At 38.6% G+C, this 27,427-nt stretch overlaps 1 protein-coding gene across 1 annotated transcript in view; it reads left to right on the top strand.

The window, feature by feature from the left end:
* The window catches only part of Neil3 (nei like DNA glycosylase 3), a 51,400-nt gene that overhangs the window by 12,340 nt on the left and 11,633 nt on the right, over positions 1-27,427 (top strand). The window contains exons 2-6 of the mRNA XM_055593616.1: positions 1,485-1,609; positions 18,471-18,605; positions 19,077-19,290; positions 21,675-21,749; positions 23,310-23,476. Of these exons, the coding sequence (XP_055449591.1) occupies positions 1,485-1,609; positions 18,471-18,605; positions 19,077-19,290; positions 21,675-21,749; positions 23,310-23,476 (716 nt within the window). The remainder of the gene's footprint in view (positions 1-1,484; positions 1,610-18,470; positions 18,606-19,076; positions 19,291-21,674; positions 21,750-23,309; positions 23,477-27,427) is intronic.

Here is a 27,427-nt window from a genome sequence, read left to right as displayed (position 1 = left end):
ATATATATATATATATATATATATATATATATATATATATATATATGAAACAAAGACAAATTTAATAAAATCAAGGATAGCCATTACAACTAAGCATTCATGAGCCCAAAGTTTCAAAACTGTGGGAAAATATTACTCCACCTGAAATTGAAGACAACATGAGATGTTTTTCAGCCCTATTTAGAATCTTCTGGGCAAATGTTAGCCCTTTGAGAAGAAAGAAAAAGAAATTTGAGGGGAATGACAGATTAAGAGTTTATGTTTTATGCGTACTGTGCAGCATGTTGTGTATGTGTGTGTATAAAATTGTTTCAGGTGGGCAGGGGAGAGCTGGAGACTCTTCAGCTCTTCAGATCATTTCATGCAGAATATGTGTACCTACTGCCTATAGAGACTAGAAAATAGCCTAGGATCCTCTAGAATTGGAGTTAGTTATGAGTTCTGTCTTGGTGCTTTGAGCAAAACTCAATCTTCTGCAACAGCAGTAAGTACTTTGTTTAACCACTGAGATGTCTCTCCATCCTCTTTTATTTTATAATATATGTGTGTGTGTGTGTAAGTTTAATATTTTTACTAAATTTAGAGTGTTCTTTAAGTGATGCCTGTGAAACATTTAAACAATAAAACATGATATAAGAAGCACTGGTGTATATATAATGTGCAGCTTAAGAAACCAAACATTGCCAATATTTAAATCAAATCCCATTCCGTACCTTCCCCTACGAAGGAAACTATATTTTGTATTTATGTTTCACATTATGTTTTATTTGTGATTACATGAATTTCAATTCTAACTATGTTGTTTTGTTTTGGAAGGCTGATGGGAAAGTGAATTTCCCTTTCTTTGTATTCACATTATGGCTTAGGTGGGGCGGATCATGAATTAAATTCCCTACACTGAATGCCAGGCTTCATTCTTACATGCCTTGTGCTAAAAGGAAAAAAAATAAAACAAACGCTTCTGGGCTTTGCTGGTTGTCTCTCTTATTGCAGACTTTGATTCAACTATCCCTAAAGTTTCACCAGTGCAGTTAAAAATCTTTGTTTTCCTATTTTATTCATCGTCACTTTTAGCAGTACACTCTGATTGGAATATTTGTTCCAAGGAACTTTAAATAGCGTTTCAGAAGTAGAAAGTTTTATAGCGTAGTTGTTATTTTTACAACATTCTCATGGCTTTCCTGTAATTGTATGTGTGCACACAAGCACAATATGGTCTTGGAAAAAGTCATCTTAATTATTTACAGTGACTTTTATTTTTCAATTTAAATATTGCCTATTCTCTTTTTCCAGTGACTGCACAGTAATTGGACAAAATATATGTAAATAGATAATTGCATTATTTGACTTGTTAGAGGTCCTTTTTATTTGTAGGGATGAACCTCTTCATAGAGTAATAGAACTGGGTTTAAGAACTGCATTGTAATTGTGTGTAGAGTTTGCATATATGTGTGTGTGTTACATATGTATGTATTTTCTACTAGGCCGCTACAATGAATGCTAAGGATTTTGGCTGGACATTCTTGAGCCTGTCTAATGGATATGTTTACAGTGGCGTGGAAACCTTGGGGAAGGAGCTGTTTATGTACTTTGGCCCAAGAGCTTTACGGTAAGATGAACCTGTCCAATACATCATGCTGCTCCATGTTTAAAGGTGGGCGGAAGACTTGTGTGCTATTTGGCAGGTTTCACATTTAATCATGTAGAAAGTGTTCCCAGATTTAAGAGAGCTCCACTCTGGGACTGTGTCATGGAAAGAAAAAAGTACGGGAGGAATGCTCTGTGATGTCATCATTACTTGTAGGCCAGTCAGTTTGTTTCTTTTAAAAAAGAAATGTTAAGAGGCTAGCAAGACTTCTCTAGTACAGCAGAGTCATGCTTGTTTTGATTTTCAGCAGATGTTATTTGCTTACGGTGACGTAGGCTGTTTTGTACTCGTGACAGACTCTATTTTGGCTTAAGCGCATCCCTAGATTTTTTGTATTTTTCTGTCTTCTTTCTCTGAATCTCTAAATGGAATTTGGGAGCTTAAAGAATTCACAAGCTTCCCACAGATATACTAAGTTATCCATTGTTTCAGAGTTCTTATGGGAATGCATGGATAATATATTGGCAAAGAAGGACAAGCCATTTATATGGCCTTGACTAAGTTGATAACAGTTGGACTTGAATGACTACCTATTGAACTTTTTCAGGGAAATAGAAGAGGTCTGTGAGTCAATATGTCTCTCAAATCACCATGTGGTTTTAGAGGCTAGCCTCAGGTTTTGCAAACTGTGAATATTGGCTTGCTTCCTAGAGCCTTTTTTGGTGGTCCTTTAAGATACCAGCCAGTTATCACCTTACAAAGAAAAGCTGTTCCTGGACCCTGTGCTTCCAACTGAAGATGTAAAACACTCCTGGAGGTGGCATGACTCTCTGATTGTTATTTATTGCATCTCCTCTCCTGCATAATTAGTGTACTTCAGTTTTCTGTAATTGCTTCTCCTTTCAGGTGTTCTCTTACTTGTCAGCAGCTTCTGTCCTTGGGCCACATTGTCACTTCATGATTTTCCTTAGTATGGAACTGATAACATCAGCACATGTCCTTTCGTTCAAGCAGTAATGATGTATTGCCAGTTATATTATTACCTCAATAGATAGATGTGGTTGAAAACACTTAAGCTCCAGAGTCATGCACAATGGGATCCATGGATGGTAGTTGCAAACATTGATATGTTATTGATTCTTAATGTTAAGTGCAGATTTATTTTGGTAGGATGAGAGGGAGGCTTTTTATCAAATGTTCCCCACCAGACTGATAAGGAAGGAATCATTTCTCAGTGAAGGGCTGTCAGTAAGTGTTCCATGAAGTTCTAAACAAGGGCAATCACATTTCCAAGCTACGTGAATGAGTACCGTCCTGGAGAGTACCTATCTCAGCAAATGAGTGGAAAAAAGTTCATTGGCTTGCTTACTTTGAATTTCCTGCAGTCCTAATGACTATTCTGTGTATCAGTTCAAGGTCACTGGCAGACAGCTGTTGGAATCTGAACTTAGCAATCAAAACTCAACTGCATTCCATATTACAATATGACTTTCATTTTAAAAAAATGCACTCCTAACCTATGCTTCTTAGGGAATAAATGGCTGCATCAAAGAAAGATGATCTTTGTGTGAAACTGCAGGTCTGTGCACTGTAGATAGAAATTTAGTCTTCTGTTTTGACTTGCTTTCTAACCGTACTGCTTCTTAGAGAGTATTTCTTCCAGTTATCCAAATACCCAGAATGGCATGACCAATATCCCTGTGAATTTTAGTCATGATGCATATTCACTGACAGGGAAATTATCAGTCTTCAGGGATGCATTTGTTTGTTAAAGTAGAATATACTACAAGAGAATAATGTCACGGTCCACTACAAGAGAGCTTGCTGTATCAAAAGCTACACTTCAGAAAAAAATTCAAATTAAAGAGTGATCATTTCTGTTAGTAAAAGCTTTATCCAAGGGATCATAATAGCACCATGGAACACTAAACAGTAATTCATATGCATTTCTTTTACGGCACAGTCTTAGTATTGTGGGACTACTACCTATACAAAGACCCTCTTCAACTAAAACAAGGCAAAATAATTTTTGTATCTATTCTTGTCTGGCATGTGCTTGTATATGTGGGCACATGTCTTACAGCACACATGTGGAGGTGAGAGGACAAGTTTGTGGACCCTGCTTACCTTCCGTTTTATGTTGGTGCCAGCAAACTCGGTCACCATGCTTACATGGCAAGGGCCCTTACCCACTGAGTCATCCTGCCAGCCCTAATTCTTAATTCTGCTATACATGCAACAAATATGTCCATAAACTAAGAAAAATAAATATATATAATAATGCACTAGCAAATGTAACCTTTACTTACTTTAGATGCAGACATGGCTAACACAGCATGTGCACGCATCAGTCTAGTCAGCTAGGCAGGTCCACCACACAGACTAACTTTCGCCACCAAAGTGGATATAACTGTTCCATTTCTAAGCACTTGGCTCCTTCCAGCTTATGCCTTATGTAGCTGGCACTGACTGTGACTTGCAAACCTATTCAGAGACCAGAAATTATATTTGTAGTATTTTGTAGATTTTGCCATTGGACTTTCTTTTTCTTTTTTTTTTTTTTTTTTTTGAATTTTATTTTTTTTCTTATCAGTTACATTTTATTAACTCTGTATCCCAGCCGTGTCCAGATCCCTCATTCTCTCCCAGTCCCTCCCTCCCTCCCTCATCTCTACCATGCCCCTTTCCCAGTCCACTGATAGGGGGGGAGCTCCTCCCCATTCATCTGATCCTGTTTTATCAGGTATCTTCAGGACTGGCTGCAAAGCTCTCCTCTGTGGCCTAACAGGACTGCTCCTCCCTTGGGGGGTGGGGAGGCCAAAGAGCCAGTCATTGAGTTCCTGTTAGAAATAGTCTTTGTTCCCCTCACTATGGGAAACCAATTGGTTACTGAGCTACCACAGGCTACATCTGAGCAGAGGTGCTAGGTTATATCCATACATGGTCCTTGGTTGAATGTCAGTCTCAGAAAAGACCCTGTGCCCAGATATATTTGGTCCTTGTGGAGCTCCTATCCTTTCCCCATCATACTAACTCCTCTTCTTTCTTATGATTCCCTGTACTCTGCCAAAGGTTTGGTCATGAGTCTTTGCTTTGAAAACACTGCTAGTTAGAGTCTTTCAAAGCCATTGGATTTTCATAATCAGTTTTGTAGTTAAGTGATATGAGCCTCTCCATGATATGCAGGAGATAGTATAACCTTCTTAGTTTGCTAACCTGTCTTCATGGGAGCTACAAACTACTTATAAAAGACTTTTACAGCATAAGATTGTTTTCACATTCCATCACAAAACATGTGGGATGAAATTTAAGTATGATAAGAATTCTGAACTAAACCATATACATCAGAGTCATAAATACATTGTTTTCAGACACTTGCCCCACTCAACTTCGGGGAAAATGTTTTTCTGGAAATTAGTCATCAGCTGTAACGATTGTCTTTTTTTTTTTTTTTTTTTTTTAATGGGGGCATTTTATGGTGAGACTTTTTGGGTTTTCTCTCATTATTGGATTACATTTCTTTTTTATTTAATCTTCTTTCATTTTTTTAAACTTTTTAAAATATTTATTATTTATACAGTGTTCTGCCTGCATCCCAGAAGAGAAGAGATCTCATTATAGATGGCTGTAAGCCATCACATGTTTGCTGGGAATTGAACTCAGGATCTTTGGAAGAACAACCAGTGTTCTTAACCTCTGAGCCATTTCTCCAGCACCCCCCGTTTTTAACTTTTAATGTGTGGGGGTGTTTTGCCTACATGTATGTTTGCTCACCACATGCATGCATGCCCTATGTGGCCAGTAGAGGATGCTTAGGTCCCCTGAGAAGGAATAGAGATGTCCAGGTCCTCTGGAAAAACAAGTGCTCTTAAAAGTTGAGCCATTTCTCCACATTCTCTCCAGCATGTCACTTGAGTTTTTTTTTTTTTTTTAATCTTAGCCGTTCTGATCAGTGTAAGATGGAATATCAGTCGTTTGATTTGCATCTCCCTGATGACTAAGGATGTTGAGCATTTCTTTAAATGTTTCTCTGCCATTCAATATTCCTCTGTTGAGAATTCTCTGCTTACCTCTGCACTCCATTTTTTAATTGTATTATTTGCTTTGTTGGTGTCTGATTTCTTGATCTCTTTATATATTATGGATATTAGCCCACTATTGGACGTAGAGTTGGTGAAGATCTTTTCCCAGTCTGTAGGCTGTCATTTTGTTATGACAGTGTCCTTTGCTTTATAGAAGCTTTTCAATTCCATAAGGTCCCGTTTATTAATTGTAGATCTTAGAACCTGAGCTATTGGTGTTGTGTTCAGGAAATTGTCTCCTGTGCCAATGAGTTCGAGGCTCTTTCCCAATTTTTCTTCCAACAGATTTGGTGTGTCTGGTTTTAGGTTGAGATCTTTAATCCACTTGTACTTTAATTTGTGCAAGGTGATAGATAAGAGTCTATTTGCTTTTTTCTACATGTGGACTTCCAATTAGACCAGCACCATTTGTTGAAGATGCTATCTTTTTTTCCATTGTATGGTTTTAACATCTTTGACAAGGGAACAGGGACCCCACAAGGAGACCAACAAAGCTAAAGGATCTGAGCCCAGGTGGTCCTGAAGAGACTGATGCACCAATGGAGGACCATGCATGGAGAGGACCTAGAACCCCTGCTCCGATGTGGCCAATTGGTAGTTCATTCTCCTTGTGGATTTCTGAGTGAGGGGAGCAGGGGCTGTCTCTGTCATGAACTCAGTTGTCTGCTCTTTGATCACTTGCCCCTGGTGATGCAGCCTTGCCAGGCCATGGAGGAAGAGTATCCAGGCAGCCCTGATGAAACTTAACAAGCTATAGGCAGATGGCAGTGGTGAAGTACTCCCCCTTTCAGTGGACTAAGGGAAGGAGATGAGAGGAAGAGGGAGAGAGGATGGGACTTGGGGGAGTTGAGGGAGGGGGCTTCAATTGGGATATATAATGAATAAATTGTAAAGAAAACAATTATAAAAAACTACAGAGTTGGAAGGGTATAAGAAGATGAGGGGGTTGGGGTGGATCTAGGAGGAATTACAAAGGAGATATGTTCAAAACGCATTTTATAAAATTCTCAGAGAATTAATGAAATATTGTTTTTTTTTTTTAAAGTTGAACCATCTCTCTAGCCCTTGAATTGGATTTCTTTTTTTTTCTTTTTTGTTTGTTTGTTTGTTTGTGTGTATGTGTTTGATGAATGCATATGACTATAGATGTTTGCACATGTGAGGAGGGAGGCCTGAGGAAAATGTCGGAAACTACAGATCTCCACTATATTGCTTTGTAAGAATTCTCACTGAACTTGCCATTTGACCTCATTATCTATCCAGTGAGCTTCTGAGATTCACTGTCTCTGCCCAGGTGCTCGGATTATAGGTGTTCACAACCATGCCTGGTGTTTTCCATGGGTGCAGTGGACTCACGCTTAGGCTCTCATGCTTATAAAGCAAATATTCTTACCCACTGAGCCATATCTCCAGCTCCATATGTGTGGCTGGATGTAAGGCTTTGTTTCGGATATATTTTTGACAAGCAGCTGCTCCTGGTCTGTGTCCTGTCTCTTCAATTTCTTAATCATGTCTTTGCAAGATCAACTATTTTTACTATTAATGACTTCTAAATTATTGTTTTCTTCTTGGGATCAAACATTTTGTAAAAAGTTTGGAATGTTCCCCACTACGAATTCACTTGCTTCATTTTATTTTTGTATTTTTTTTTACTGTCTTAGCACTTAAAATTAGGATATTGCTGCAGTCTGAGTTAACTTTGAATAGAGTGCAAGTCAAGAGTTGTAGTGTTATTTTGTTGTTGTTGTTTGCTGTTTTCTCCCTGTTTACATCCAATTGTCCTGACACCTTTTTTGTAGGGATTACAATTTTCTCTAGTAAAGTTCTTTGAATGTTGCTGAGAAACAGCTGACCTCATGTGTATTTCTGAGCCCACCATATTCTTAAATGGATTCAGGTATTCATTTTCATCAAATACAGTATCTTAAAGAATTATTGAAGTAAATTCAAATATAGTAGATGAATCATCTTGCTTTATTCATTTTATTTATTCTTTGAGAATTTCTTTTTTTTAAGATTTATTTATTTATTTAGTCATTTATTATGTATACAGTATTCTGTCTGCATGTACATCTGCAAGCCAGAAGAATGTACCATATCTCATTATAGATGGCTGTGAGCCACCATGTGGTTGCTGGGAATTGAAATCAGGACCTCTGGAAGAGCAGCCAGTGCTCTTAACCTCTGAGCCATCTCTCTAGCCCCGAGAATTTCTTACAATATATTTTGATTCTATTCTTTTCCTTCCCCCATCTCCTTTCAGGCCTTTCCACCCTCTCTACCTAGCAAACTTCATATTCCTTTTCTCTCTTTAAATAAACAAAAAATGAAGTTCTGTTTGTTTTGCCTAGCTTCTCCTAAACATGGGGCCTGCCCTGAAGTCTGGTTGATATGTCTAGTGATACTCCAAATACTCAATTGAAGATCTCTCCCCAAAGCTATCAATTGTGAATATCTTCTTGGATGGAGGTAGGGCTTTCTTCTCTCCATCCTTGGATTTTGCCTTCTTTGAACTTATGTATTACTTCTGCATGCTGTTAGAGTCTCTGAGTTCATATATACATCTTTCCTTGTGTGTGTAGAAAACACTGTGTCCTTGAAGTAATCCACCACCTCTGGCTCTTACAATCTTTCTGTCCCCTACCTCCATATAGATCCCTCTGTCTTAAGGGGAAGGATGTGATGAAGACATCCCTTATAGGGTTGAACACTTTAAAGTCCCTTACTCATTTCTTGATGTCTGGGTATGGGTCTCTGTATTAATTACCATCAACAAGAAGCCTCTTCTACTAGGGTTCAGTGATATACTCATCTATGTTACAACAATATGTCATCAGGAAGCATTTTATTGCTTTGTTCATTGAGCAAAATAATAGTAGTAGGTATCCTCTAGGGCCTGTAACCTATTTAGTCTCAGGTATTTGGCTTCATTAACAATGTCAGGTTTGGGTTCTGTCTAATACAGTGGTCCTTAAATACAAATTAAAAAAAAGTGTTCAGTTGCTCCCATAACATTCCTGTTACTATTGTAGCAGTGGGTGTATTGTTTACAGGGTTCATAGCTAGGTGAGATTCATGACTACTTTCCTTTTGCAGTTATGTGTATAATAGCTTCTAGTACTATGAACTCTAGCCAGTAGAAGCTTGCAGTTGAGTACCAGCTGGATTTCTTCATTTTCTATACTCTCATTATGTGGTATCTTCAGCAACAGTATCTTACCATCCAGTTTGGTGATAGCCTGTAATGTTTAGAGGAAGGATCTTGAGACCACTTTTCCCAATGACACAAAAAGATGTCGTCCTTTCCTAACACTGGAGGTTTATTTGGTAGCATATAATGTCTAGTTTGGGTTTTGTTTTTCCCATGATATGGTAGCTCTGTATTAAATTTAAATATGCATATATTTTAGGAAGCTTTAATAGTAATAGATTTCCATTTTCTTTCAAGATTTTTCTTGCTATTTTATTTCTTATAATTTTTCAAATTTTAGACTAAGCTTTTTGATTGCTACAGAAGTCTAAGGATACTTGAATGTTTGACAGAGTTTATATTGAATTTGTGAATCACTGGCTGATTGTTGTTAGGTTAACAATATTGTGACCTGCCCTATTAACACAGAACACATTTTTATTAGGTCTTTTTTTTTTTTTTTCTTTTCTCTGTGTTTCTAGTTTTAAGTTTCAGGCATGGTTTATATTTCTAGGTAAGTTGATGCTTTTAGTTGCATTCTTTTGGTCTAATGAACACTATGACCAAAGCACCTTAGGTAAGAATAGGTTTATTTTAGTTTACAGTTCCAGGCTACGGTTCATCATTGAGGGAAGCTGGACAGTAATTCTAGCAGGAAGTGAAACAAAAACCATGAAGAAACACTGCTTACTGGCTCATGCTTAGGCAGCTTTCTTTTATAGCCCAGGATCATTTGCCTGGGGATGGTATCACACACTGTGGGCTAGGCCCTCTTACACTAATTAGTCATCAAGAGCATGCCCCAGACATGCCCACACTCCAACCTAACCCTGGCAAGCTCTCAGCTGAGGCTTTTTCTCATAGATGAGTCTAGGTTGTGTCAAGCTGACGATCAAGGTTATCTAGAACAGTTGATTATTATTAAAAAGGATGCTCTTTTAAAAATTTGAACTTTCAGTTCATCTCTAGTGAAACTTTTGAGTGTGACTTGACCTTGTATCCTGCAACTTTGCTGACCTCAATTATTCTGGCTTTTTTATTGTATATCTTGGCATATATGATGTGTTTTGCTCTATTTTAAGGTGGGAAATCTATGTAAACAGTTATGCCATTTATTAATGAGACGTTTTTACTCCTTCCTTCCCAAACATATTTTATTTCTCCATTTTTACTAACTAGGAACCCTGCTGTGATGTTGAAGAGACTGTGAGATAACTTGCCCTTATTGTCTTTGATATTTGCTTCACTTCTGTTTTTTCCTGCATCAAGTAGGACCTTTCTTGTGTATATGGTATAACATCTACAGCATAGTTGCACTAGTGCAGTGGGGATAGGTCACTGGCAGACAGGTCAAAACAAAGCAGGGTGGTTTGGGAGCTAAAACAGTTTATTGAGAGCTGCTAACAAGGAAGCTAACAGGTGAATGAAGAGTTGACCACTATCTGCTCTATAGCACTGCTCAGGTCCAGTGGTAGCCTGCTGGACAAGAAGCACTTTTGTCCCTCATGGGTCCTCGCCAGAATCCCTAATCCTTTGTTCACACTGAACAGAGAGTGCTGCTGCCACAACACTGGTGTAATCTAGTGGACTGAAAGTGCTTGCTCCCTTACTTTCCTTAATGCAAGGAGTAGAGTTTTAAACTTTTGAAATCATGGTGGCATTAGCTCAACTTCTTTGCCATTGTATGCCCAGCCCTTCAAGCAATAACTGAAAATCCAGGAAAACAGGTCTGTTCTAAATAATACAACTTGTTCTAGATAATGCTTACTTTTTTTGGTTCTGAGGCTCTCCAGGGAGCCCTTATCTATATGTTCAAGTCTTTTACTGCCCCTTGATGTGGGAATAGAAAAGAGTGTTTTGGGGCATACTCTGTGCTGATGCTCTTTTCCTTTCAGTTCACATACATGATGAATAATACAGATTAATTCTTATCATATGCATATGGTACCCTTTACTTTGTTATGATGGTTTCTTCTTTCTACATATTGCTAGATTTCTTTCAACTGAGAATGTTTTTATTTGTTTTCATAAAACAATGAAAGATGTTGGCTTAAAATTTTGTTATTATATACTTTTCTATTTAATTCTGGTATGAGGATAATACTGTCTTCCAATGAATTGTTAATTTTCCTTTTCTATTTGATTTTTATGTAAATTAGTACTGATACACTATTATCTTGCTCAGTGTGTTTGGAGGCCTTTGAAGAAGGTACAAAGCATAGCAGATAATATTAAAAAAAAACTGTAATAATACGATTAATATTCTCAACTTGACAAGATCTAGAATCACCTAGAAGATAAGCTTCTGGGCCTACCTGTGAAAGATTATCTAGATTAGATTATCCTCTAGCCATGCCTGTAAAGGATTATCTTGATGAAGTTAAATGAACTATGAAAACTGTGCAAAGAAGAGTAACTTGGGTCCTGGGCTGCATGAAAAGGAGGAAGATAGCTGAGCAGAACACAAATGGCTTTCTTCTTCCTTATTGCAGAGACAATATAGAAAGATTTGTCAAGCTCTGACTGCCTCTATAGGTATATATACTGCCTGGATACGGATATACACAGCCTTAATAGAGATACATACTGCAACCATAGGGATATATATGTATACACCCTTGAAGTTTGAGTCAAAACAAGCCTTTCCTCCTCCTTAGGTTGTTTTGTCAGAGGTTCTTATCACAACAACACACAAATTAACAAAGACAGAGAAGTTTTTACAGAATGAATGAAGATTTGTGATAAGTCAGATGGTTTAAAACAAATATTTGTGACTGTAACCCCCAAGGAAGAAGAGATATTTTTATAGAGTTAAGTTGCCGGGATTTTCCTTAGCAAACCCTACATAGTGGAAGTTCAAAGAACCTCAAATAAAAACAAATATCCCTCACACATACCAAGTCATTGTGCTAAAAACCACAGATGAAGAAAAATCCTGGAAACAACTAGGTTAAAAGACATATGAAGAAACAAAGTTGAAAAATGCATTGGGATTTTCATCAGAAACTCTGCAAGACGGAAGACAGCAGGGAAGCCTCTAAATTGCCAGAACAATAAACTTCTCAAGTGAGAATTCTAAACTCACCAAAAGTATGTATTGAAAATAAAGGAACGATAAAGACTTTAAAAGAAACAAATGAACAAAGCCATGAGAATCCAACACAGCAGACACACAACATTGAGAGAAGTCTGTCTGTTTCACAGTGGAATAAATAGCTGGTAAAAAATTTTAGTCTGCAGGAAAAAAGAACAGTAGACACAGAAAACAGCAGTAGTTTGTTTTTGTTGTTGTTTTGTGTGTAAGTCAATCTTTCTTTTAATTTCTGTCATTATGTTTAATTTCATTTATAAGTGCAGTTTGTAAATCTGCTCGTTGAAGAATTTATCTCTGATATCTTTTAGTTAAATTTTTTTAAAACTTCATCTGTTCATGTGTCTTAGTACTAGGTCATTTAATATATCAATGAGTGATTATATAATGTAAAATAACTATAAGTACTATTTAATTAAAATTACTTTCCTTTACCTATTTCACAGTTGATATTCTGTCTTTAATTTTTTGTATCACATAAACATGTATAAGCATATACATTCATTATATTATGTATATATGAATACACGCATGTATGCATAAAATCCTGCATAAATCTCTAGAAGAGCTTTACAAAATATTTAAAATTAAAAATGGTAATGACTTTTCTGTAGTGTCCTTAGAGTATGGAACTGAGTGAATCTAGGAAGTAGCTGTGTGTTGATGGGGCTTGGTGGGTAGTGGTTGCTCTCCACTCTGCTCTGATGGCTTCAGAACTCCAGCTCCTTACAGAGCTGCTGTGAGGACGACATGAAGCAGGTACAGGGTCCTCTGAGAGGCCATGCAGCAAAGAGTGGTCCTTCTAGTGCCCATTGCTGAGCAAGCGCCTGCCTTCTAAGTCCTTTTCCTGTAGGGCTGACGGCTGCCTGTGGGATGCAGTGGGGTGGTTCTGGACCTGCCTGCCTGCATCCTCCCCCTAGGTCCTTCCCTCCTCCCACCTTATTTTTGCTTTCGTGAAGCTGGGGAAGCTAAGGCCGGTGGTAAAAAGAAGATGGCTCAATTCTTGAAGGGCAGAACAGGAATGCCCTGGTAGGCTTGCTCTCTGGAGAGGGTGGAGGCTGCCTGCTGTTGACCTAGCCTATCTGTCCTTCTATCCCCAGCGCACACTGGGACTCCCTAGGTTTCCTAGGAAAAAATACTGCTCTTCCCCTCTCCCTGGCCCCTCTCAGTGTAGGTGGTGCTACTCTGGGTTAAGCAGTAGCTATAGGCTGTGCCGTGGGCTCTAACTCGGAAAGGGCACTCTGTGACCTCAGTGTAGGCCCCGCCCCCAGGAGATCTTTGTCTGCCAGGCTCCATAACACACTGAGCTCCAGATTACAGCTTCAGTCCACCCCGTCCCCTACACCACAATGGCAAACTATTACTATTTGATAGGTGTGAGATCAAATGCCTCCTTCAAGGAAATTAATGAAGCATATTGCAGTCTGGCCTTGCACTGGCAGCCCAATAAGAACTTACCAAACAGCCAGGAGGCAGAAAAATTCAGGTTGCTGTCTGCAGCCTAAGAAGCCCTGGTAGATGCTAAAAAGTGAACCCAGGAGGTCTATGTAAGTCGTTCACATTTGATCCGGAAGCAGCAAAAATAGTGAATGGGTGCAAGATTGTGAGGGAGGAAAACAAAACAAAACAAAACAAAATAAAAAACAAAAACGCATTGTGGAGAGTGGCCAGCTGACAGTATTGAGGAAGGAGTGGAAGGCTCTAGTCAGTGTTGGTAAATGGAAAGAGCATTTAACAGATTTAACACATGAATTTAACAGATGACAGTCAGCCCCGCCCCTGGGGCAGCCACCATCATGAGGCCCATAATGATTAAGGGTAGTAAATGTGGCAGTTGAGTTCACATACACACCTCTCCCATCCTTAGGGGTGGGGTATGTTACTTCAGGCCCACTGTGTGGCTGCCACAACTCAGTCCACCCAGTTGGCTCTAGCACTGTGGCAAACTACAAGTCGCTAGGTGTGTATTCAAATGTGTCCCAGGAAAATACTAAAGCCTGGCTTTGTGCTGGCACTGCAAGAAGCCCCAAACAAAGAAGAGGCCGAGAAGTTGAGGCAGATGTAGGAAGCTGGTGCTGAAATGCAATTGGCATATCACCTTGAGGTCTAAGAGACCGTGGCTAGTCCCCAGGTTTATGTGGGGCCTTTTCGGGGTTCTGTAAGTTGAAGACATTCCTGAAGGCCTTCTCGTCCTCAGATACCTGGGTCCTGTCACTTTCTTGTCCGCTTCCTCTGTGTGTTCAACCCGTCTTCATTAAAATTAAGCCTTTTGCTTCTCATCCTGTCTCTCAGTTTGCTGTACACCTCTAGGACTGGAAGACACAGCATTCTGTCTTGTTTTAGTTTTGTGAATTCAGAGAGGCTAAGCCACAGCAAGGAAGCTGCACAGCAAGGAAAAGGCAGGTCTTGCTTGTCTATCCCACAGGCAAACTGCAACACTGACCAACAATGTAGGGTGCCATGGAGGCCTAGAGAGCCTCTAAGGAAGAAATCAGGTGAGTCTTATCTCCATATGTGTAATTTTAAGGGTTAAAGGGAAGTTCTGGCAAAACTGAAGGAGAGACCAGCCAGGGACTCAGGGTTTTGGCTCATAGTTCTCTGTTATTTAAATAACAAAATGGTAAGTGTTCAGGACATATCAGCATGTTTGTAAAGTAAAAGATCCCTTCCCAGACCAGATGCAGAAGTCACACTTTTCTCCGCAAATCACTACTCCGCAAATCACAGAAGGTTTTCTACTTTTATTTGTGTGTATATGTGATGCTAAAGGTATTGTATGTATTTTATTTCCTGGAGAAATACAATACACATGTCCTCTCACTCCAGACAGGGAGTCTATTACAGACAGATTAAGTATGGATGCCACCAAAATACGAATTGGTGAACCAATGAGTTTTATTGGGGTTACTCATGGAGTACGGATGATGGGTTATTTTTAGGAGCAGAAATGACTCAAAAACAGCTGCATCTCCAAAGCCCACTCTTGCATGTGTGACAGCTCAGAAAATCTGGGAGCCTGGAGCCCACTGCACAGCCTGCAGGCTGCTCAGCAGGTTCAAGAGTGTCCTTTCCAGGTGCCTCAGTTGGTTTAAACCTCTTATGGGCAGCTCTTCTGGTTTCTGCTTCTTTGGGGCCACTGTTCTGGTCTCAAGAGTCTTCATTGCAGCTTGGCTTTGCCTCTCTGAGAGGGCACTTAGCTTTTATTGCTTACTCTGGCAGGGAGAGACCTAGAGAAACTAGTCAGTTTCAGGGACTTCTTGGAGCCATTTTGAGCTTTTTACCTTCTGCTTAAGGAGCTTCCCTGCAGGATGGAGTATTTCAATCCCAGAGGAAACTTAGACAACAGACAGTTGGTCTCAGTGACTTCTCAAATGGTAGGTAAGCATTCCACCACTGAGCTTCATCCCAAGCCCAACATAAATACTACATTTTGAATCATATATAAAGACATAAAAATTATACATGTAATCAAACAGTGATTTGTTGGTTTCTTTGAGGCACAGTTATCAAAGGCCTAGGCTGGCTTCAAACTTGCTTTATAGTAGAGGGTGGCCTCGAACTTCTGACCCTCCTGCCTCCATCTCACCCCCAACCTCCCACCCCAGTGCTGTGATTGCACCACGAGGACAGGTTTATTTTGCATGTTTTAGAAACAAAAAGCATTGTCATAACTGGGCTTGTTGGTGGATATCTGTGATCCCAGCCACTCAGGATGCAGAGGCAGGAGGAATGAAAAGTTCCAGGCCATCCTAAACAACTCAGTGTGATATTGTCTCAATAAATAAATCAATTTGTTGTGGGTATTAATATTTACTGCTGATGTATCTTTTAGTTAAGCAGCAGTTAGTCCTAAACCAGCTGTATACCCAAATCAACACAGAGAGAGTGGGATTTATTTAATTAACCTATAGCACAATACTGGGCAATAGTTTCTCCATTCTAAACCTCCAAGCCAGCATAGTTTCCTACCATTCAGATTTCACCCATTTTATATGCTTTTAGTGATATCTTAGGTCTGGTTCATACCTCTACGTGGTTCCAAGTCCTCTCCTACTGATTCTCTGTTCTTACTCCTGCTCGCTTCCTCTCTCTCTCCGGACCAGGATGTCCCACCCTATTCTCCATTGCACAGCATTGGCTGGTTATTTAATTGACAATTACAGCGAACAAATGGTGGCATGTTGAGAGAGATGATGCTAAGAATAAGCATCACAATGCAATGTCCAGATTGAAACCAGATAGTGGGGTAGAGAAATCAGCATTTGAGTGAACAAGGACACATTCCACAAGAATATTATACCAACATTAATTTTAAAAGAAAATGGCTAAGATGTAGCTCAAGGATAAAGGATAGAATATCTTCCCCAGAATATGCCACAGTTTGGGGTTACACTCCAGAACTGAATAGAGCAATTTTTTTTGTTTTGTTTTTGTTTTTTTTGTTTGTTTGTTTCTTTTGTTTGTTTGTTTTTTGTTTTTTTGAATAGAGCAATTAACACAGCTTGTTGCATACATGTTTCTTGCCTTCCAGCACGTCCACACATCCTTCCAGGGATGGACATTAGTCATCACAGCACCCCCTCTGTCACCAGTGATAAGGTTGGGGTTGGGGGGTGAGCTCACAAATATCACTGAGCCTCCACACCTGTGAAACTGCTTCCTGGCTGAGTTTGTCTATGGGGTGATTTTTGTGCACCCTTCTTCCTGTTCTTCTGAAGGTGGGGGAGTGGCTTTGTTTTTTTGGTCCAGCTGTTGTTGTTGTTGTTCTGCTGTAGCTGGTGTCGGCATGTAGCCTTGGCTGGTCTGGAACTCACTGTATAGACCAGGATAGCCCCAAACTCACAGAGATCTGCCTGTCTCTGCCTCTTGAGTGCTGGCATTAAAGGCACATGCCACCACACCTGGCCCTGTCATTCTTTATTCTAGTTTGGTATTTTGGGCCTTTACACATCTTACAAACTTATCTACCTAAAAAAAAGAAAAGAAAAAAAAAAAAAACTGTTTTCTCCTTACCCATTTTTTTTTTTTCAATGCTGGCTTTCTCTTGAAATATCTTTCCTGAATGTAATATGGGCTCACAATCTGATAGATAGAGCATAAAATCTCAGTGTTGATTGTTAGAACAGCATGGATGCTGCCTTGCCTCAAAGATTTTTATGGTGCCAATATATTCTTACTGTAAAAGGCAAGTAACAATACAGGCAACATTTGTTTGTGGATTGGAGCTCAACCATAATTAGCAATTTAATAATATCAGCACAAATTAATAATAGATAAAGTAGTTGTTTTATGTGCATGTTCCCCCAAAATTGAATGTATTTTCAAGACAAAGGAGTGCTTGCTTTGTTTCTAGTTCTTATTGGTGCTACTCCTGAGTTTGACTTGGGTCTTAACCTCTGAGGTTTTTTATGTGGTGTGGTTTCATTATGGGAAGTGATTTAGAATCCACTTTATGAGCCATGCTGCTGAAAGGATTTTAGATACGATGGCTTCTGGGCATGACAGTTGTACACCTTTCACTGGGGCTAAACCTCCATAAGCTAAATTATGAAATACTTACAGGCACACATTTTTCCTGTCAAGAACTATGGGGCATGTAAAATTTGTTTATGATTGATAGTGGGGCACACAGAGTTTAAAACCCACATTTTAAAAGTTAGGCTTGTTAACCTTGTACAATACTGTGACACAGTACTTTGGAATTAGAAGCACATAGCAGTAACATTCCCTGCCACAAGAACCGTATTTATTAACTCAACAAAGCTATAAGGAAACAGATTTGAAAGGCAGAGCACAGTATTTCATCTTGAGAATAATTTTTGATCTTCATCAGAGGTCTCACAAAATCACTTCTTTTTAACTGGACAGGTTAATCAGTTCTTCAAAATCTGAAAGGTTATGAATTTTTCATCACTATTGTGGCTTTGAAGTTAACTGTAAATATTTATAAGTACCCTTTTCCCAATATGTGTAAAAGTAACTGAAAATGGAAAGAATTGTACAAGGTATCTTTTCTGACTCATCCTCCTTCCATCTGTGTCTCTCACAAATCTGTGTGTGTACAGGTTTGTATGTGTGTGCTCGTGCGTGTCTGAAGACGTCTCACGCTTAGTTCAAACAGTGGGCAAGAGAAGCATATGTTATCCTGTAAACCTTCGGTTGCAGTAGGTAAATCTTCCAATTCACTGTGGCGAAAACAAGGAATCTGAATGTCAGGGGCTTTGTAGAATATATAAACAAACTATGACCAGTTTTAGGCTTATGCTCTTGAATAAGTAAATATGGGAAAATGCTAGACTCTTCTGTGAACAAAGATATTTTATCCAACTTAGGAAAGCTAAGGGTTCAGACCTCACTGTTTCTTTAGGAAGTGATTTTATCTACTGTTTTTTTTTTCCTCTTTAAAAATAGCTATTGGTTATTATAAGCAAACGTTGGTTTGCTTATAATTTTTAAAAAGCAAATAAAGTGATACATGATATGCTTCTATTACTCAAAAATTGCCTGGCTCTGTTTCAGGATTCATTTTGGAATGAAAGGCTCCATTTTGATTAACCCACACGAGTGTGAAAATAGAGGTGGGGCTTCTCCAGCATTTGAAGTGCAGCTCACCAATGACTTGATCTGTTTCTTTGACTCTTCAGTAGAACTCAGGTGAAAAAAAATTTTTTTAACTCTTTAATAAAAAATTAAATAAAATAAAAACGAGATACCAGGACAAGGAGTAGATTTGTTTTTGTTTATTTTTCTTCAGCTGGACTTAAACTTTTTTTTTGGGGGGGGCAGGGGGTTTGGTGACAGAAGAACTAGCAGAGATGCTGAAATTGTAGCAAAGAGAATAAAGATTAGTAAAGCAAGTTTCTGATAATGGTATCAAGTACTCTAGCTACAAAACAGCAGAGCCTGGATCCGCAGTTTGGTTTTGACATCACATGTTGCATAATAAAACGTTTATAATCGATAAAACATCATTGTAAAGGGACCTTCAACTACCGTTATTAGGGCCATACTGTTCACCCAAATAACTCATATGCTATAACATAGATAAGTGTTTGAATTTATATCAAAGCCTCCAAAACTATAAGGCAGACCTAAAGTTAATGTGTTGTATATATATTTCTATAGAAATTCAATGGAAAGCCAACAGAGAATAAAAATGATGGAAGAACTGGATGTGTGCTCACCGACGTTTAGTTTCTCAAGAGCAGAAAGTGAAGTTAAGAAGCAGAAAGATCGGATGCTATGTGATGTGTTACTGGATCAGAGAGTGTTGCCTGGCATAGGGAACATCATCAAGAATGAAGCTCTCTTTGACAGTGGTCTCCATCCAGCTGTTAAGGTATAAGCATTTTAAAATTTGTTTCTAACTTGTTTATTTTATTTTTTACTTTTTTAAAATAATTTATTTTTTATTAATTGAGTTTATTCACTTTGTATCACAGCTTTTGCCTTCTCCCTCATCCACTCCCACCTGCCCTCTGTCTACTCCTCTCCTCCCCCTCCCCCAGTCCACTGATAGGGGAGGTCCCCCCACCCTTCCCTCTGACCCTAGTCTATCAGGTCTCATCAGGACTGGCTGCATTGTCTTCCTCTGTGGTCTGGTGAGGCTGTTCCCACCTCAAGGGGAGGTAATCAAAGAGCCAGCCACTGAGTTCATGTCAGAGACAGTCCCTGTTCCCATTACTAGGGAACCCACTTGGACACTGAGCTACCATGGGCTACATTTGTGGAGGGGTTCTAGGTTATCTACATGAATGGTCCTTGGTTGGAGTATCAGTCTTAGAAAAGACCCCTGTGTCCAGATTTTTTTGGTTCTGTTGCTCAGGAGCTCTAACTTGTTTTTAAGGTCTATATGGATCCAATGTGAAACAGGAACCTGTGCTGTAGCAACATATCTATACAGCAGTGGTTTTGAACCAGTGGGTTGAGACCCCTTCAGAGATCAAATGACCTTTTTACAGGAGTCACCTAAGGCCATTGGAAAGCACACATATTACATTATGATTCTTAAAAGAGGCAAAATTACAGTTGTGTGAAGTAGCAATGAAAATAATTTTATGGTTGAGGGTCATCAGAGCATGAAGAACTGTATTAGAGTAGCAGCATCAGGAAGGTTGAAAACCACTGCTCCCCAAATTCCAGTTATCTTTTAACTCTTGGCTTCAAGTGTCAGCTCTGCAGTGTCCCATTTCCTGCCCTCAATTGTCCTTAGCTTTCTTTGGTTTTATTTTCCCTAAACATGTATTGATTTTACTTTTAAATGTATTTTACTCATTAACACTTAATTGTTTTTTATTTTAAAAAAAAGTGACTCCTTTAGCTAGCATGTCACCTGTAATGAGGGTAAGTTTGTTCCCTTTATTGATGTTTCCTAAATTCTGAGTTTCTGTCTATAGAGAGATATTTGTGGAATGTATGAATGAATGAATTAGGCTTACCATTTACTTTTTCTATCTGGCATATTAAATATATACTCTTCACCACATGCATGTCTTCTCATCTATAGCTGTTGACAATAGAAAAAAAAAACTGTTCCGGTGAATGATAAGGATGGAATTCAGGTAGCAGGCACTAAAGAATGGACGAGAAGGGAGCAAAAGAGAATTCAAAGGCCTTGTTCAATTAGCTTAGATTGGCATGAAGAGAAAAGCATTAGACTTCTAGAATGGGATACTAGGATAAGGAATGGAATTTTTTTTTCCCCTAATTGAAGAGACTTGAGCTCTTGTTTTTCTAGGAGGCAGAATTAGTAGAGAGAGATGTTAAAGAATAGTGACTAGCTGAATAAGGTACAGAGAAGGGAGAGACTGAAATGGCAGCAATAATCCATTTGTTTCTAAGAAGAATGCATTTAAGGCTCCTATCCAGATTTGTTACTACTAACTAAATTCTAACTGTATCAACTATTTCTACTAAGTAGAATATATTAAGTAACTTTTTTAATATAGGTCCACGTGTACCTCTTTGTGTTTTGCACATAGTTTCTCGCTGGTTTTGATAAAATCCAAATCATTAGAAATTAAAATTTAAAAGAAACGAGTTAATGATAATTTTAGGTTAGTTTCTGCTTTATAGCTCTGAGAAAAACTTAGTTTAATGCAGCAATACTAAAATAATGAGCTTTTTAAAAAAATGAGCTTTTTAAGATCACTTAGGCTTCTCTGGAGAATGTTTTCAGAACAGAACCAAGGGCATGGAAGATGGCTTGTCTGGCAAATATGAGAACGCAGTAAAGAGAGGGAATGTGCCGGATTTTTTTTATTATTTTTATTTTTATTAATTACAGTTTATTCAGTTTATATCCCCCCGTACCTTCCTTCCTCCTCTCCTCCCAATCCCACCCTCCCTCTTCCCCACTTGTGCAAGGACCATTCATGGACATGGCCTGGAACCCCTGCACAGAGGTGGCCTATGGCAGTTCAGTATTCAAGTGGCCTCCATAGTAATGGGGACAGGGGCTGTCTCTGACAGGAAATGATTGGCCTGTTCTTTGATCACCTCCCCCAGAGAGGAAAACAGCCTTACCAGGCCACAAAAGAAGACAGTACAGCCACTCCTCATGAGACCTGATAGACTAGGGTCAGAGGGAAGGGGAGGGGGAACCTCCCTTTTCAGTGGACTGGGAGAGGTGCCGGATTTTTAAATCTGTCATTCTGTTTAAGAGAACTGGTGAGGTTTTGTTATAGTCATGAGTAAATTATGAAATTATATTTCTCTATTAAGGTGTGTCAGCTGTCAGACAAACAGACCCATCACCTTGTGAAGATGATCCGTGATTTCAGCATTCTCTTCTACAGGGTAAGAGCAAAGATTTTCAACCATGTGTAATACAACCATGTGGTTGCCTCTTTTGCCTTTGCCAGGGTCTTGAAGCAGTAGGGAGCCCTCTAGTGGTAAGAGGGCTAGAGTGGCACGGGAAGGGCAGGTACAATTTGTGTCTTAAAATTTTAGGCCATAAGTCAGTCTCATCTTGCCTCACTATGAATGTATTTCGTTATAGCTATGCTAAGTTTGATAACAGCTTTGTTGTTATTTTGCCTTAAATTATTGTTGTATTCAGACATAGAAAACACAAAGCATTTAGACAGACTTTCTAAGGATAAATAGACTTGGGTTCATTCAGGTTTTACCATTGGTTATGTGTTGTTTAGGTTGTTTAGATGATGTTTAGGTTTGTAAAAATCTGCAATATGAGATTATGTTTCTGCATGTACAACAAAAGCTGTTCTATGGATGACATAAGTACTCACTAACATGTTAGTTAGCAAGCTGTGTAATGTTCATACAAGCCTCAGGAAAAAGTGCTTCATCTTTTAAACAATGGATAATAACTAAGCCTGTTTTCCCACCACAATCTGTTTTCTGTATTCAAAATGTACGTTTTTACCGTTCTCAGAGATGAAGGTATTATAACGGTCTTCATTAATTGATCTAAAGAGATAGAGAGTTAATGAACTTCCTACAGTACCTAACTGCCTTCAGAAGTAATGACAATTTTACAGTGACCCATGCCCACTTATTCTTCCAGAGGAAATTGGCTATAGAAAACAGTCCATTCTGCCTACATCAAATTGGGTGTTTCACTACCTTGCTTAAATTAATATATGTTGTTTACGTAGCTTCAACCCATATATAGTCATATTTCTGAGTTTTTACCTTTTTGTACTGCTGTTGGAAACGAAAAATATTATCTTTGTAGGTGCTTTAAACACATGTGTATAGAATAAAATTATAGCAGAAGAAATAAAATGTCTTTGAAATGAAGCTTATACCAAAACAGAGCATATTCTCTGTTAGGATGTATTTGAGGTTTTATTTTCTTTTCTAGCAAATCTCTAGAGTTAAAAAAAAAAAAAGTCCTTTATCAGGCCAACAAAGAAAATGCTCTCGTTAAATTTTATCCCCTAAAAATAAGTATTTTTGGCCGTTGAAACTGAGTGAGCAGCTTCCTTGTTCTAAAAGCAATCAGATTTGAAGCTAATCTAGCCCTTTTCTTACAACCATGTAATTATGTTTAATTAAGAATGCCTTAAAAGCATAAAAGACATTTTAAAATACAGAACTTTTATATATCATTTAGATAAGAGGATAAAGCTGGAAACAGTTTGGAATACTAATAAGTTAAAGCATAATGACTCAATTATTTCATACAAACCTTATTTGATAGACATTACTGAATTTTGTCAATACCTTTTGCTTTGATGAAAAATTATTATATGAGAGTATGTACAATTTTTTGACATTTTCAGAGATGACTTGATTTCCAGAATATATCTTTGTTTCCTATAATAACAGTCTAGAACATAACATCATAATTTTATTTATTTTCCTTTTTTTTTTTTTTTTTTTTTTTTTTAGTGCCAAAAAGAAGGATCTGCCATTTCTAAGCACTATAAGGTTTATAAGCGTCCTAACTGTGGTCAGTGTCACTGCAAAATTACTGTGTGTCGCTTAGGGGAGAACAGCAGGATGACATATTTCTGTCCTCAGTGTCAGAAAGAAAACCCTCAACATGCTCAAATATGGTAAGATGTCTGATTTGGACTATCTCTCTGATAGCTAGTAATCAGAGCATGTACCAGAACTGCCAGGCTGCTGGTAGTATGCAGTTAGCATAGGACAATGAGACTGAAAACACCTATGAACAACAGTACAGAGGAATGCCTGAGAATAGTTGTCAGGCCAGAGTCAATGCACTAGAGCTAGAACCGGAACTGCTTGTTTTTAAAGTTAATAAGAATTATGATATGTCTAATTTGTAGGGTGATAGAAAAAAACTCAAAACCAATTATTAGAATTATTGGCTTTGGGAAATTAGGGATAGAGTGAGGAAGATTTCTGAGAAGAGTGGTAGTAAGTATGCTACCCATGAGGGTTACCTGCGTGGTAGTTTTAGGTGAAACATAAAATGCTCCACTCACTGAGAACAGATGAAGAAACGACCTGAGCTTCCATGACCTATTGCTTTTGTTGGGAGGAAACAAAATGATGCAATTAGAAATAGCTAGAAAGTAGGTACTGATCAGCTGTATAGAAGCTGAGGAGGAGGCTGAGCCTTTGTTTATGTGGAGAGCACAGGCTCACAACTTATGTTTTCATAACTGTTTCCACATTCAACTGCCATTTCTCCCACAGTGTTCTACTTCTGTGTAACTTATACTCTGGTTTCCCGTTTTAAACTGTTTTTTTTTTTTTTCATATACCTCTCCTGTCAGCCTATTTTATTATCACAGAGATAGAAAATATCATCAGACAATTAACTGGATTTGTTGTAGGGGGTTCTAATTTTATTTTTCACGATACCGTTATGTGTTTGTGTGACTCCATGCATTTAACGCAGTGTCAAGCACATGGAAGACCTTCGGTTTATCTGCCTACTGGATAAATGACTAATGTTCCATGTTTGTCTAGAATCTATCACTTTTTCCAGCTTATGAGGTTAACATTTTCCTTTTTCTTCTAAGTAGTGAAGTAAATTATATTTAATCATATAAATAAGATACTTGTCAATTCCAAGGGGTTTGGAAATGGGGTTTTAAAGACTCAGGGTTCCTGAAAGAGATTTAGGTTTACCTGTGAGCCCTGCTGTACTAGAAGTGTCATGGGGCATGTAATCTCTTTCCTTCATCTCGCCCTAATCCTATTTTATATACTGGATTTCAGTTTAAGACCTTGGAGAACCATTTACACACTGCAAGATAAATGTATGTATAATTTTTAAAGCTTAAAAACCAATACTACTTGCCCTATTTTTAAGATAAATATATTCTCTATATCTGCTAAATATTTGAGCACTTTTTATATTAACTAATATTTTTTTAACTTTAATTTAAAGTTATTTCAAGAGCTGAGCTTACAGCTTGATGGTAGCACTTGCCTTGCAAGGCTTCAGTCCCATATTCAACTCCTAGGTTCTAGAGAACCTGCAGAGGTAGGGGGACAAGAGAGAACAAGGGAGTAGAGAAAGAGGAAGAGAGAGGAGAAGAGAGAATTTCAACATAGTTTTAAAAAGTCTGGGAAGCCCAAGAGCTACAATCAAAATGGCTGTCCACACATTAAAATCTACCAACTCCAGTAACTGTCATGAATCCTTCTGATGTTTCTGATTTTTGGTGATCACGTCCCTTTTTTGCAATTTTTATTGATTATTATTATTTATTACAATTTATTCACTTTGTATTCCAGCTGTGACCCCCTGCCTCCTCTCCTCCTACTCCCACTCTCCCTCCTCTTCTCCCCCTTATGCCTTTCCCCCAGTCCACTGATAGGGGAGGTCCCCCTCTGCTTCTATCACATCCTAGCCTATCAGGTCTCATCAGGACTGGCTGCATTGTCTTCCTCTGTGGCCTGGCAAGGCTGCACCCCCTAGGGGGAAGTGATCAGAGAGCCTGCCACTGAGTTCATGCCAGAGACAGCCCCTGCTCCCCTTACTAGGGAACCCACTTGAAGATTGAGTCTATGGGCTACATCTGAGCAGGGGTTTTAGGTCCTCTTCCTGCATGGCCCTTAGTTGGGGTATCAGTCTCTGTGGAAAAAACAACAACAATAATAATAATAATAAAAAAGTCTCCCATTTTAAGGGAATATATAATTTTCTATTCACACTTATATATAGTGAGCATAACCTATGTATAAGAATATTACCCTATTAGGTGAAACTGACTCTTACAGTCTTATAAAGGTTTTTGGTGTTTTGTTTGTTGTGGGTTTTTGTTTTGTTTTGGTTTTTGAAACAAGGTTTCTCTGTATAGCCTTGGTAGTCCTGGACCAGCTTTGTAGACAAGGCTGCCCTCGAACTTACAGTGATTCGCCTGCCTCTGCTTCTCTGAGTACTGGTATGAAAGGTATGTGCCACCACGCCCAGCTTCTTAAATAGTTTTTTAAAAATAATTTTTATGATGTGTTATTTACCTCTTATAATCTGCTAGACTCTGGGAATGCAAGGCAGACTATCACAACCCCTCAAACCTCTCAAGTTCTGAGGTGGGCCCTGGCACCTGCATGGTTAAACACAGAAGTGGAGGCGCTCTGAATGGCTATATCAGTTTTACTAGCAAGAGAGCTACAGAGGCAGAAACAAATGTATCTAGGATGGAAAAGGTCAATTTTCTAGTGTGGATTTAAGTAGGGATTCATCACAAACAAGAGGAATTTCGAGCAGGGAAACCAGAATGTGGAGAAGTATGAGGAAAAAAGCATCTATCTTATTTGGAGACTCCTACAAAGGTGAGTGTTCAAGTGATTTGTTCTCATATAAGGACACAGCCCTAGCTTCAAAACCCCATATAGAATAGAATAGAAAGCGCTTGTGATTGGTTGTAGGTTAATGAGAACTTACCATGATTCTCACCTGCAGGGGTATTTGAAGGGCTGGAACAACTTGAGGGCATTTGGAAGACTGAAAGTAACACTGTGCTGACTTAGTATTGATGCAATTAGCTTCTTTGGGGAAGAGAGTTTGATTGCAATTGCCATCTACAAAATATGCACTAAAGAGGTCAAATTAATATTGAGGCATTTTTTTAGACTTAATAGAAAAGCTATAGGAAACCAGAGCCTCAAGGACTAGAAGCTGTGCAAGTAACTCAGCTAACCAGGGCTGTCAATGTGCCTCGGGCAGGCAGCTGCTCTCATTGCTTCCATACCATACCTGCCTTCTCCACCTTACACTGTTAGAAGCACATGTGAAGCTCTAGAACGCTAAACCTAGAATTTTGTTGAAGGGCTGGATGTAAGATGTAAGGACATGTTAGGTTGACGTCTAGAGTTCTGTTTTGTTCAGAAAATGCTGATATTTTTTTACTGAAACAAAATGGCAGAGCTATAGACTATGGGATCATGACTGTTGTCTGTATCAGTGTCATGTGGGTTTTATGACAGATTACCATGCTTTTAGTGTAAAGCAGGAGAAATTTATTCTTTCTAGTTGGGATGCCAGAAGCCTGAGTAATATCATCAATCTGAAAGAAAGTGCTGACAAGTCTCTCTTCCTACTGAAGGTCCTAGGAGATGATCCATCTTTGCTTCTTTGAGCCTCTGTTAGTTGCCAGCATTTTTGATGTGTGGTTATATCATGATAGTTGTTGCCTTTTTAAACAGTATCTTTGTTTCTATGTGTATCAGGTCTGCCTTTCCACCCTTATAAGGACAGGTCTCTTTAGGTCAGTATTCTCAATTTCACCTGCGAAGACTCTTCATAAAGCAACATTTTCCTTTATCTCACATGACCTGGAGAGTCATTCTTCAGTGTACTACAGCACATTGAATGTGAATTTTTGCTGTGTGTGCTTGTAGAGACTGGGGAGAACTTATTACTGGTGTGATTAAGAGATGGAGCAGCAACAGCAAAAGAGATCCAGAAGCCTCCAGATAAAATTATATACATCCTTTCATGATTAGTATAGTAGAAGATGGCAATAATAAAGCCTTGAGGCACACTGAGAAATCTGAAGGTCATTTAAATTGTGTTCATCATG

Source organism: Psammomys obesus, unplaced genomic scaffold (assembly GCF_907164565.1).
Source record: "Psammomys obesus unplaced genomic scaffold, mPsaObe1.curated_primary_1811, whole genome shotgun sequence".
Lineage (NCBI taxonomy): Eukaryota > Metazoa > Chordata > Mammalia > Rodentia > Muridae > Psammomys > Psammomys obesus.
The sequence above is the reverse complement of the archived record's forward strand: the minus strand, read 5'-3'. Positions and strand labels throughout refer to the sequence as shown.